At 36.2% G+C, this 14,160-nt stretch overlaps 1 protein-coding gene and 1 long non-coding RNA gene across 6 annotated transcripts in view; one reads left to right on the forward strand and one right to left on the reverse strand.

The window, feature by feature from the left end:
* The window catches only part of LOC140598567 (uncharacterized), a 308,814-nt gene that overhangs the window by 112,821 nt on the left and 181,833 nt on the right, over positions 1 to 14,160 (forward strand). Inside the window, exon 3 of one of the 3 annotated variants that reach the window (XR_012001019.1) lies at positions 8,483 to 8,576. The exons of the other annotated variants lie outside the window; for them this stretch is intronic. This is a non-coding gene — a long non-coding RNA (uncharacterized lncRNA). The remainder of the gene's footprint in view (positions 1 to 8,482; positions 8,577 to 14,160) is intronic. 3 annotated transcript variants of the gene reach the window in all.
* LOC112930966 (bifunctional heparan sulfate N-deacetylase/N-sulfotransferase 3) overlaps positions 1 to 14,160 on the reverse strand; it is a 174,133-nt gene that overhangs the window by 105,666 nt on the left and 54,307 nt on the right. For all 3 annotated transcript variants that reach the window (XM_072755358.1, XM_072755357.1, XM_026013440.2), the window contains 2 exons: positions 13,043 to 13,130; positions 8,185 to 8,339 (listed from right to left, as the gene is read on the reverse strand). In XM_072755358.1, the coding sequence (XP_072611459.1) occupies positions 8,185 to 8,339; positions 13,043 to 13,130 (243 nt within the window). The remainder of the gene's footprint in view (positions 1 to 8,184; positions 8,340 to 13,042; positions 13,131 to 14,160) is intronic.

Raw genomic sequence — 14,160 nt, forward strand, 5'->3', positions numbered from 1 at the left:
AAGTAATTTGATACGAAATTTCAATTTAGGAAAAGCAGATTTTAAAACATTCTGAGGAAAAAAAGCTGAAACAATGGCCAGGATACACTACAGGAGTATAGCTAAAGAAGGATAGGGGATTCCAAAAAATATGGTTCTTTCCTGAGAATTATAATTATTCAAAACAAGGAAGAAAACATATGTTTAACATGGCAATTAAGAGTCAGAAACTTCTGAATTCAAGTGCCAGATCTGTGGCTTAGCTGTGTGGTTTGGAGCAATTACTAAACCTCTTCAAACATCAGCTTTGTTCTGTAAAATGGAGATGACATCGGGAGGGTTGTGATGAAGGTTAAATATGATTAATAAGAGAAAAAATAAGATTATTAATTAAGAGTTCCAGCCACTTAGTGAAGGGTCAATATTATTATCTATTTAGTATTATAAAGAAACTAACTACTTACAGGGCCCTCACATACACACACGGGTACATGAGATGAAAGGAAGTACACATAACCAAGCACAAAAGCAAGAAACAAAATAAAAAAGGTAAAAAACATGTGAAGGAGGCTAAAGTTTAAAATGAGTTTATTTTCCATAAATTGCTAATTAAAAACAACTCTAGTCAGCAAAAGACACACAAGGAATATCATTCCATGTTCACAGTGAGAGAGAGGGTAGCTGAAATACCTTGATGATCTGGGAAAAAAGCAGAAATGTCCAGTATCTCTTCTGATTCTACTTTCCCTATCAAGGAACACAGCTTTTCAAACACATATGATGGTACAAACATAAACATAGAGGGAAGACATGCTGAACTAAATTGTTAACTATTATAACTAAAATATTTCAATATTTTCCAGGTTCAGAAGAGTACATATTAAGGTAATTAAAAAATTGTAGATTTTTAAATTAACTTAAGAAATGCTCTTTTGAGCCTGTTCAGCTTGATCAATAACTTGATGAAGATGCAAAAGTCATGCTGATAAAATACACTTGTAAGATATATGCATGACAGAAAAAGAGGAAAGATGTAATGCATGCTAAATAACAGAAACAATCTTTATAGTATATTGATATACTGAACCACTGAACACATAACAAATATGAAATGTTAAAGGGACAGTATTAATCTCAACGCTAGCATTTATTAGATCAAAACAAATACCTGAAAACTTAATAAATGACTCATGGGCAGAATGTCTGGCAGACACAAGTGTGATATGTTGGTTTATAAATGTGTGATCTTTGGCTACATAAATAGAAGTAAAGTATACCGGAAGGGAAAAACATTTTACTGTTTTCTGTTCTAATAATGGTCAGATTGGGGCAACATATATTGGGAAGCAGAATGACAAGTGAGAAGTTGTACAATTATGGCAGCTGGTATGATGACGGGATTTGAAAATCCGTGGAATGCTTCAAGATACATAACTTAGAGGCATATATAATTGTATTAATTGTGCCTTTTTATTTTCTATATTTCTGCTGCTTTGACATCTGAGACCTTGCTGACTGTGCAAAGACTCCTTCCCCCAGGGCTATCCAATTCCTAGAGATAATTAAACACCCACCCCAGAGTATGCTCTTCGGCACAAGCCAACCAGTTCAGGGTTCCTACTCTCAACCACTTCCTTCTTAAGCTGAGCTGTTATCTTCCTGCTCTAATCACCTCAGGGCCATCTATAACACAACTGGAAAGAGCCCCTTTACAACAGTGATCACTACAATTGTCATCCAATTAGCCAATCCTAAACCTGTTTACCCTGCCTTGTCTTGCCTTTCCTGTAGAAACCATAGAAAAGGCTCTTGCCCATGCATTCCCGTTACTCTGTTTCTAGACTGACTCTAGTGCTACCCCATGGGGACCTGGGCAGTGTGGGGTGCTATTTTCTCTTTGGGAACTGTGAATATCAAACTATCTTTTCAGTGGCAGTCCTCTCCTGATCTGATGATCCCACATCTGAATAAAAATAAAACCTACATTTTTTTAAAGATTTATTTATTTATTTATGATAGACACACACACACACACACAGAGAGAGAGAGAGAGAGAGAGAGAGAGAGAGAGAGAGAGAGGCAGAGACACAGGCAGAGGGAGAAGCAGGCTCCATGCCGGGAGCCCAATGCGGGACTCGATCTGGGGACTCCAGGATCACACCCTGGGCCAAAGGCAGGCGCCAAATTGCTGAACAACCCAGGGATCCCCTAAAACCTACATTTTTACACAATAATGATAAAATCTTAAGATCTGGAAGGAATATTTATTTATATTTTCATTTACCAAACTTTGAGCATCTATTGGGTGTTAATTTCAATTCTGTGAACACAGCTACTAGATCAGAAGAACAACTCTACTTGAATGTGTAGGATTGTACTCCCTCTTCCATAGCTTATTTTCTGAATACACTCATTCAAGTTCCTTGTAAATCGTAAAATTGATTATATTCAGGAGTAATATGCAAAGTATTTATCAGCCAGCATGCTATACAACTGATCATTCATAACTGTTGCCAGCTGTAGAGCTGGAGATGGATGCTGGTGACTCTGAGCCAGGCCCCTTTAGTTGCTAAGCAGTTGGGAGGTTTGCGACATCCTGGGGGAGGGTCTGAGGTGGTAGTGGGGATACTGGTAGTAGCACTGACACATTTCAATATTGTAATCATTGGCATGGTCATACTAGTACTTTTAAGTTGAATATTAGTCCTGATAATATATCCCTTGGTCTCCTTTTCTGGTTTTTGTCCTTACCAAGTTCCTTCAGCCATTGTTTTTATGAAGTAAACTATAGACATCACCATATTGTTCATCATGATCTGAATAATGGATAGTGTCTTTCTTAAACTATGCTACTTAGATAACACCAGAAGTGGTTTACCAGCTTAGAGTAGACTTTTACATACTGATTTGAACTCTATTTTTATTAGGGACACTAGAATTGTGCTTTGTTTTCAATATCAATAAAATAAAAATCTAATGTGTCTTTTTACAAAGTGCTTCACTGAAGTGTAAATGATACAATTCATTCATTCTCTAGCTGGCAAGCAAACTAATTAAAAGATTATCATATATTCCTTAAGCCAGCAAGTCTTTCAATATATTTTAAATCACATTTTGATACTATAATCTTTATTTCCATATTAGAAAAGTTAATGTGCTCACTAATCTAAAAAGTTGCATACTTGACAATAGACATTTCAGCTAATGTGAATTAGCAGTTCTGCTGAACTTGGAAAAGAAGGAGGGGCAAAGGACACTATTTGAAGGAATAATGATAATGCAGTTAAAAAGTACAATCCTCAGCAAGATTTCATGTTTTCAGGATCAGAAACATTGTTCTACTATTACTAATTTTAATACTATTGTCTGTAACAGTGAAGTCTTATCTGATATTGGCAATGAGTTCTATGGTGAAAATTTCTACTAATTATTTTATCATTAAAATTAAGCCATCATAATTTACCAAAAATGTTAGATCTAATTCTTCAACTGAGAGTATATATATTGATGGTTTTTTTGAGGCTTAAGTGCAATGTTACTTACTTATTGAATGGAATTTTGTGCAATTTTAAAAGCTATACAATAGGTACCTCAAACTGTGTTGTAGGTCATTAACAAATGTTACAATTAATTATTGCCTCAGATATGGTACCTTTCAAAAAAAACCCCAGCCTTGTTAACATTTCATTTTAATACCTGAATTAGCCCATATTTGAAAACAAAAAATGTTTTCTAATCAGCTGTATTTCCTGGTGGCTATAACCATCAAATGCAGGTTTGCTTACAGGATTTACTTGACCTTCCACAATAAGCTATTAGACAGACTTTTCAAAGCTAAATTAAAATGGACATCAAATTCCCTTGTGAGACAGATGTGCCCACATTGTGCAAAAGGATAACAGATCAGATGCAACTGCTAAAACTCAATGAAAATAACAGGTGTTTGGCTATAGATGGTGATAGAGAATGCTCAAACAAAAGAGTTTTACATTATATTCTCAGATTCTCTTAGTTGGAAACGTACTTTAAATGTTTTCTAACTCAATCACTCATTTGTTTTTTTTTTTTTTAAGATTTTATTTATTCATGAGAGACACAGAGAGAGAGAGAGAGAGAGAGAAAGAGAGAGAGAGAGAGACAGGCAGAAGCAGGCTCCACGCAGGGAGCCTGATGTGGGACTCCATCCCTGGGACTCCAGAACCACATCCTGGGCCGAAGCCGGTGCTAAACCGCTGAGCCACTGGGGCTGCCCCTCAATCACTCATTTGAATATTGAATTTTATCCACAAGCTCCAATCTCCTTTGAATACCCAGTTACTCCCAGAGCAGCACATTGCTTCTTTGTATATTCTTTCACTTCCTTCACTGGGAGAAACGCGAATGCTCATTTTTAAATTCAGAGCCTCCAAGCTGGTGGAGAAAAGCAGGATGTCACCCAATTTTGACATGCACTATTATTAGCACAGGTTAAGCTTTTGTTTGTTTTGTCTAGTGAGTTGATAGTTGAGGCAAAATTTCCTCCAGAATGGTTTCCATTGAATTAAAGTAGCCTCTCTATCCATGACAAAAGATACTTATTCATGTAGAAAGGTTCTCAGATTTAGTTGTTTGTCTCCCAACATTTTACAAACTCTGCCTATCTTAGGGAACCTCAGGGAAAATTTGTTCTAGGAATTCCACCTCTAGTTCTCAATTTCCCTTATGTTATCAGAATTACCACATATTCCTTTGGATTACCAGGCAGAAGGGAAATCTAGATTTACTGTTTTGAATTGGGTTGACAGGCTAGTGACAAAGTCTGGGGGGGTTACAATTCATGCAGTTTTAAAAGACCTGGATTTATGGGCTTAATTCTACCCTTAGTGAGTTTTGTAATCCTGAGTCACTTTATTTCTCTGGTTTTCAGTTATCTATAAAGTGAGAATAAATATACCTATTTTTTAGGTTGTTATAAATATTAAAGGAAATAATACACAATATATAAAAAACTAAAATCCTTTTCTCCATATCTCTTTACATTTAGTAGCAAAGCAGCTTTGTAACCCTAATGCCTTAATGGGAAGTAAAAGAGTTAACATTTGTTTAGAAAATGTGTAGAATTCACACGAACCAAATGTCATGCAATACAGAATAAGCTTTTAAACTTGAGGATTTTGTTCCTCTTACCTGTCACTCTAAACATGTCAGGAGCCAAGGTAAAAACTGAAGAAGGCAGTTTTCTGATGCCGAATATATAATGATAAAAACAACAGGTGCATTTCTACTATTTGTAAAGTGCTAGTCACTGTTCCCAGTCCTTTTTCATACTACTCTCTTTCATGTGGTTATGGCTGGGAGGGAATGGGCCTGGATTTAATATTTTTTCTGGTCTGTTCCCCCCCCCCCAAAAAAAATTCATGGGACCTATATTTGATTAAACATTAAAGAACACATTTGGCCTTATTTCTGAAGATTTCTGAAGATCTTCCATGACTGTTCTCTACTGCCTTGAGCACCAAAATTTGGGTTGTCAACTTGTAGTTAGGAATGGTATTCTTAAAAAAGTGGCCTCTGCTTGGCACTTGAGGAGTAAGTATGACCAAATTTCAGTTCTGAATTATTCTTCCAATTCATGATGCTTTTTTTTAGTTGAGAATTCTAAAAAATGTATGTAATCCCTGTGCATGTCTGTTCTTACTATATGTACTTTGAAGCATTTATTATTTTAAGTACAAACATAACCTTCACTGATTCATTCAAGTAAGACTAGAATACCTTTTACCTAGGTACTGTTTTGGTGGCAGAGGAATACAGATAGCAATGAATGTATTTCATCAAATTTGCCTTAATAAACTTTTTATTAACCCAAAACAACAGCAAATACCAAAACTTTCCTGCTTACTTCCCAGTTTTTAATCTTTTATTAGTACTTTCTTTCACTCTTTTTACATATTTTCTTCTTTCACAAATTTCTTTCTCCACAGATTAAAGAAGGAAATACAAAGTAATTTTCTTCTTCATATTCTCTCTTGCTGTTTTATGTTGCTTATATCAGCAAGTCTTAGACTCTTGAAGATGACAGAATTAATGTTTGCTGCATTGAGATAGGGTTTTTCGTGCTCTCTATTAAAAACTATGACATTTACACAGTCTTGCATGCTGTTTACTATTATATCTATCTATCTATCTATCTATCTATCTATCTATCTATCTATCATCTATCTATCTATCATCGATCTATCCACCACCTCTCCTTTATCCATTCATCTGTCAGTGGACTTCTGGGCTCTTTCCATATATATTTTGGCTATTATGAACATTGCTGCTACAACCTTGTGCCCCTCTCTCTCGCTCCTCATCTTCTGGGACCCCTATTACCCAGATATTACTTCACTTTATGAAATCACCAAGTTCTCTATGTCTCCCTTTGTGATCTAGTGATTTTCTTTCTTCTTTTCAGCTTCCTTTTTTTTCCCAACATTTTATCTTCTATATCACTGACTTGCTCTTCTGCCTCATTCACCCTCATTTTTTATGCCCTCCATTTGGGGCTGCATCTCAATAATAGCATGTTTAATTTCAGCCTGAACAGATGTTAGTTCTTTTATTTCTACAGTAAGGGATTTTTCTAGTGTCTACTATGCTTTTTTCAAGCCCAGCTAGTATCTTTATAATCATTGTTTCAAATTCTAGTTCAGACATCTTACTTATATCCATATTGATTAAATCCCTGGCAGTGAATACTACTTCCTGTTCTTTCTTTTGGTGTTAATTCCTCCATCTTATCATTTTGTCCAGAAAAGAATATAAGAAAGAGACAAACACAACAATAACAACGACAGAGAAAAACCACCAGAAAAAAACAAAACCAAAATCAAACAAAAATACAAATAAGAAACAAAACACTAGATCCTAGGTGTGTTTTGATCTGCTTGTTAAAAGAAACTAGATCCCAAAATAAGAAAAAAACCTATAAATTAAAAAATATATAACATATGCATAAAAATAAAAAAGAATAAAAAAGAATTGAAAAAATATGAGAATAACTGAAAAAATACTACTGAAAGACTAAAGAATAAAAAATAAAACCCCAATGAATGCTATATACTGTTTTCCCCAAGAGTTGAAACTTTGCAGCCCTCAACAATTAGTAAATGTGGTGAGAGCTAGTCTTCTGGGGGAGGGGCCTGTTGCGCTGATTCTCTGGCGCACTTGGCCTATTGCACATGCTCAGCCTCCCTTGCCAGGAGGCTGGGCACAATGTAAGCACCTCCAGATTGCACTATGTGGTGCTGTTTTGCTCCCTGAAGGCTATCGGCACTGGGCAAGGATCCCTAGACCTGAAAATTCATGTCTACAACTCTTCAGAGTCCTCCCAGAAGAGCAGTCAATCGCTCTGGTCTCCTGGGTTTCCTTCAAAACTGTCCATCTGGCCTGTGACTGAGCGTTTTTATCTCAGGCACAAGACTGAGTTTCAAAATTCCTAATTTTACAGACTCCTGTGATGAGGCCCTGTACAGTTTCACCCCAGGGAGGGAGGAGGGGTCTCTGCCAGGAAAGTGGTCACACGATCATGCAGTGGTTTGCAGTTTATGGCAACACGGGGCGGAGCTGGCACCTAGATTTACTGTTCTCAGCCACTTCCCTGCTCCTGTGCCTGGGAACTCTGCTCCATTTGGGAACCACCATTTTTCTTGGGAACTTAGGCATCCTGAGATCACACTGTTACACCTGGAATTCTATCCTGCTCTGCCACCTGAGCACCTTCAAGCTAGGGACATCCTTCACTGTATCAGATTTTGCGTTCTGCAGCTTACAGTACCTTGCAGTAGTCTCCGTAAGCAGGCTCCCTCCCCTCCACCATATCTTCAAATATATCACACTGGATTCAAGTATCTGCACCACCTATCTTTCATAAAGTGGTCGTCTTTCTACTTGTAGGATTGCAGCATTTCTTTTCTCAGATATCCGTTTGATGTCACAGGTGTTCAGAATGATTTGATAACGACCTAGATGTATTCGTGGGACAGACAAACTTAGGGTCCCCTACTCCCCATCTTAACTCCAGCCCTGTGGATTTTTTCTTAAATTAGACCCTCAAAGCATTAGGGATAGTACTGAGTGTCCAATACATATCAAAAGTCACATCCTGAAAGGCTGCAATACCAAGTTGTTCTAATGTCAGCGTACAATAGTTCAGTGTAATATTCAAAGTGAGTTACTTACTAAGGCAAATTTTTTGTTGAGAATCATCTGCTCCACCAAAGATGACTCATTATGGAAGAGGTGGGGTTGCATATGGCTCCACATATGAGGAAACCACCAAAACTCATCCACACACCCCAGAAGATGGTCATCCCCTTCATCTTCCTCTTCAGTTCCTTCAAGGAAAAAAGATTATTCAGTTAATTCCAGTTACAGTGACTGTCTGTGTATCTATCCATCCATCCATCCAATTATGTATTCACATATATGTATTTAGAAGATACCATTTATACTTTTTTTGTTACTTTTTTTGTTACAGGTTTTGAACATGAAATGTAGCAAAGGAAAATCTGTTACTTGGGGAACAGAGACTGTGACAAAACTCTTTTGAAAGTTTTCAACAAGAGACACAGGTATAAAACGACTGCAAAATGGAAATATGCAACCATTTCCAAGGACATTAAAACTCTTTTAGCAACTTTTTTTGAAGGTTTTATTTATTTGTTCATGAAAGACACACAGAAGGAGAGAGGCAGAGACACAGGCAGAGGGAGAAGCAGGCTCCATGCAGGGAGCCCGATGTGGGACTTGATCCCAGGACTCTAGGATTATGCCCTGAGTCGAAGGCAGATGCTCAACTGCTGAGCCACCCAGGTGTCCCAATTCTTTTAGCATCTTTTTATGATCTTTAGTTTGGAGAGAATGGGGGGATAAGTAAGAAATGGAATCAAGGGAATAAGAATAAAGAAGTGAGTGACAGAATTCCAGCAGTAGATCATTCTGACATGGGTTGTGATATCACAGTCACAATAATTCCATAATTTATTTAGGTTTCTCACTAGGTCTGAGAAGAACCTACTCAGTATTTAGTGAAAACTAGGGCATAAACAAGGAAAAAAGGAAATGTAGGAATTGTTATTTGGAAAATTAGGGAAAACTAAAGGGAAGAAAGGGTGAAATGAAGTAAAGAGGCTGTGAAGTAATAAAGTCTTAGTAAAACAAGCCAAGCTGTTCCTTGGTGGTACTCATGTTTTTCAGGCTTGTCCTTTCTCTTAAGTTCCTTGAAGCAGACTTTCCATCAAGAAATTCTTATATCCTTGAGAGTCAACCCTGTTGTCATTCCTTGGATTTTCCTTATTTGGGCATATTTTATTTCGTCCATTTTCCCTGACCTGCAGTTTAGTTGAGTGTGGGAAAATCTACAATTTTCTTAACTTGAGGGGGATAGGACCCTTTCTGTTTCTTTACTAAAGCATGAAATCAGAGCTGTATAGGATACCTTACTAGTACCTGGCATATCATAAGATGATATTAATCATCATAAAGTTATGCAGCCACACTTAAATTTCAGCCCCAACACTGAATCTAACAAGCTCCTAGAATATAGAATAGTAGGTTCTTCAAATGATGTCCCCTCTGTGTAGAGAAAATGTTCTCTCATATTTTCAAAAATTTCATTTTTCTGATATGAAAATAGTGCCCTACAGGCTAAAGACAGAGGGCAGACTGCTGCCGTGGCCCAGCCAACTAAGCGCAGTGCTTGTTACTAATGCTTTTCTCTTCATTTTCCCAACAGAAGGCAGACAGAGCCCACTGGCAGGAAAAGAACCAGTCCCTATGATTTACTGGGCAGTGAAAGTGACTTAGCAAAGATAAAGGCCTAGCATGAGACTGCTAGTCATTCTCATTTATATAGGAAGAACAAGGATTAGTAATGTAGAATGAGGGGAATAACAATTCTTCAACAAGGATAGACCTCCATTTCACTGTTATATGGTTAAATACTTGGCTGCTATGAAGAAATTTTTTTCTTTATATATAAAAGGCACCATTAAATTTAATCTGTTTTATTTCCCTAACTTTTTCCTCTTCATCACACATTCATGTTACCACAATATAGTGGAACAAGGATAAACTCTAGGGTTAGAAGTTTGTGTTTATTTGTAGGTTCCAACACATTTGAGTTGTGTGATTGTGGGCAAGTCATGTAACCCCTTTAATGTCTGTAGTTATGTAGGTAAAGAGATGGACAGCAATACCTATTTTATTATTTTGGGGAAGAAGAGGCAGTATAATCCTGGCACATATTGGGTAATCTAAAATGCCTTCTTCCTTTCTGTTTTATGTTTCCCACTCTGCTCTCCTTGTGTCTTTTGTGGGTCTCCTTGAGTTTTATTCCATGATAATGCATGAGGGTATGGGGGAAGGTCTCACCTGGTGTTATGTGGCAGATAGGACATTGTGTTCAAGAATTGACCATGCCATCATATTAACTGACTGGCCTGATTAATGAGTTACCAACAAAGGCATCTTGGGGCTTCTAAGTGATTATTTTACAGCTCAGGGAAAACTTCTAGAGAGGAATTCAAAGGAATAGGAATATGGATTCAGGATTTAGAATCTCTAATGACCCTAGGCAATGACATTCAGGTCTTGGGTCCTGCTACCTTTTAGGTGATAAATACAGTGACCTGGGTGAAGCAGCAGTTTTACATTGACTGCTGATGCTTAAATAGATGTGGGTTTTTTTTTTTTTGACATAAAGATGATGTCAGATGTCATTTTGTTTCCCCACGATTAAGCATCTCTACTTACATCCAAGAGACTCTCCTCTTGCTTAACATTTTGTATGTCCTCAGGACCCATATTAGTTAAGATTACAATCAATTACTTACTGCATTTTTACTTCCACACACTGAAAAAAGGCATAAATTTCTTGACGTTTCCCAGTAATTGGTGCATCTCCAACTTCTACCTCCTCTGAATAAAGTAAGCTTGGGAATGTGAGATGAGATTTCCTAGATTATGAAAAGCTACCCTGCCTACTGCTTTAAATCTCTATCCCCTGTCCCCTATAACTCTTATCTTTCCCTGAATCTTTCTTTTCATCTCTCCTTTGTTCATTTTTCTAGTTGACTTTACCCTAAGTTTCTTTATCAGGATAGTGGAAAGGTAGCTTTGGAAGGATAGCTCAGGCATTTGTTGTCCTTTCCCGAATATCATGGTGAAATCTGCTATTCAAATATTCATACATTTGAATCATGAAGAAATTAGACAAATGATATTTGCCCTCTAGTAGATTTATATAAATTCATAGTAAGCATAAATGTATGCCTCCCCCTCTTTAAATAACTCTCATCTGATTTTATTTAATCCTACTTTGAGAATGTTTTACATCAGAATTAATTATATTGAGAACAAGTATCTATTGCTTATTACTTTAAAAATTATGATAAAAAGCAGTTGAAACATTGCTGTGGTTGGATGTCTTGGGCTCTTTTCTTTTCTGATTTTGCCCACCTTTGTTAGAACTGGAGGAAGAGAGAACTAGAAGTCAAATTCCTCAATTTTAAGTGTTATTTCTTAATTTGTTACAAAATTATGCTGAAATCTTACAAAGTTATTGCAAATTATTATTTTATTATGTATCTATTTAAATAGCTTGTGTCTCTTCAGTATTTTATTTTCTGCTTTTCCTACCATGACATTGAAAATCATCATTGATTAGAGACTCTACCTTTTTGTCAAGCATTAACTGTCTCATAAGCATCATCTCATTTAATTCTCACTAACCTTACCTATGAGATAAGAGCCCCTGATAACTCTATTCTTTAAAGAAGGAAATTGGTATTTGGAAATTGGTATTCTTTAAAGAAGGAAATTGGTATTTGGAAAGTGACCTTGCCAAGTCACTGACAAGGTTGGGACAGACCTAGTTTCTTACTGGGGATGTTTATTGTGAATTGCGGGAAGTGCCCAAGAAAAGAAAGAGGAGAAATCTTTCAGAAACAACAAGGAAAGAGCAACTGGCCAGAATCATTCTTTAGCATTCAGCACTGGACAAAAAGTTCAGTTGCCATCAGTATTTTATTATGTTTCTATTATATTTGGAAAGAAAGCTTTTAATTATTCTTAGTATTTTATAGTGATTTTCTTTCACAACACAACATGGTCAAGTTTTATTCTCCTACCTATAAACTCTAACCCAGATTAAACAATTCCAAGTTCAAGGCCCTTAACTATCATTCATTGACCAAATTTGGAATTTAGAAATAAGATCATTTACTAATTCAATATAGCATTGCTCTTCACATTGTTAATTCTGTGATATAGTTAGAATTTACCAATACATGTAAATTCTAAAATTTACGTGTAAATTTACTAAAAATCCTACTTCAATTGCCAATCAGAAGGAAAGAATACTTATGTCCTCTGAAGGATAGGTACAAAAATGTTCTTAACATGATTATTCAAAAAAAAGCTAAAGACTAGGAAAAATCCAACCATTTATATTGGAAAGGAATTTTGGTATATTCAAACAATGAAATGCTCTAAAGTAATGAAAATGAAAGAATTACAGCTATACACAGTAATATCTGTAAAACTAGAATAATATTGAACAAAACAAGCTGACTATAGAAGAATCCATACTGTATGATTTCTTTTTACACACGTCTCAAAGCCAGGCAAACTAGTTTGTAATATTAGAAGTCAGGATAGTGAATTTCTTTGAGGGAGGCTAGTGACTGTGAAGAAGTGCACAGGTGGGCGAAGGGGAGGATTCTGATAGTGTTCTCTCTCTTGATTTGCATGCTGGTTTGTGAAAATTCACTGAGCACTACGCTTATTACTTACGCACTTTTATTTATGTAAATTATAGTTCAGTAGAAAAGGAAGGCCATTAGGCTATTATAACATGGTGAATAAACTTTAAAACCATCAACATTTTGTAAAAGTTAAAAAATGATATATTAAGTGGAATTGAATAATATGAAGAAAATAAAAACGGAGAGAAACATGGAATGTGGGAAGGGGGGGGTCACAATTTTTAAAAAGAGTGGTCAGAGAGGCCTTATAAGAATAACCTCTTTGTTCTTACCTGTATGGTAAAATTTTCCTGAAAATCCCAGGTTGAATGTAAAATTTGTGATTTGTGCACGCAAAAGATTCTGAGTGTCAAGCAGGGCCTGAAATACACAGTTAAAAAAAAACAAACCAACAAGTATCAGGTTAGAGAATGGCATTGAGAAGTTTTAAAAGATATCTTCCGTTTTCATTCAAAGGGTAAAACTACTCCTTTGTATGTGAGAGAATCAAATGATGGAAAGTAGTGTCTTTATCACTTTACAACTAGAGAGATGCTTTCAAGATTACATAAACATATACACATATTTATCCTTTAGCTTGCAATAAATCACCAAAAAGTGTCAGCTAGAAAAAGGAAGTTATATGTAAAGTTTATTCTGCATGTATTAAAGGAACTATTATCTAATACATAAAATATATCGCCTTTCACTTCTCAGGGACATGGATCACCAATTGTCAAAAGAAGGACACTCTTTAAGTGAAACTATGCAAGAACATATGTTGAAAGAAACATTTTTATTTCTCAGATATGTCTTTGGTCTTCAAAATCTAAGACTTTTCAATCTTTAGGTCTTAGATTCCCAGAAGATAGTGATTGTTCTTCAAAAGGGGATATCATGATAAAATAAATTTCTAATTTGGCCTTTCATTAAAAAAACAAACAAAACCCCCTACTTCTGACAGTAAAACTCTTAAAACAGAGTTTTAAATATTACATTTTATATTTACTATGCTATGACTTTTTTTTAAAAAAAAAGATTTTATTTATTCATCAGAGACACAGAGATAGAGGCAGAGACATAGGCAGAGGGAGAAGCAGGCTCCTTGGGAGGAGCCCGATGCAGGACTTGATCCCAGGGCCTCAGTACCAGGACCTGAGACAAAGGCAGATGGTCAACCACTGAGCCACCCAGGTGCCACTATGCTATGAATTTTTAATAGACTTCTTTTTTTTCTCATTCTTATTTAAATTCCTATTCTTATATTCCTTCTCTCCCTGCCACCCTCCCTACACAGACTACTGTAGTTGAGTACCCATTTCAACTAGCCAGAAAGTAACACCAGATGTTAGATTTGTAAAGGATCTTAGTGAACATTCTTTTACACACAAGGAAACTGAGGAGTGATGAC

This window comes from Vulpes vulpes, chromosome 4, assembly GCF_048418805.1.
Source record: "Vulpes vulpes isolate BD-2025 chromosome 4, VulVul3, whole genome shotgun sequence".
Classification (NCBI taxonomy): Eukaryota; Metazoa; Chordata; class Mammalia; order Carnivora; family Canidae; genus Vulpes; species Vulpes vulpes.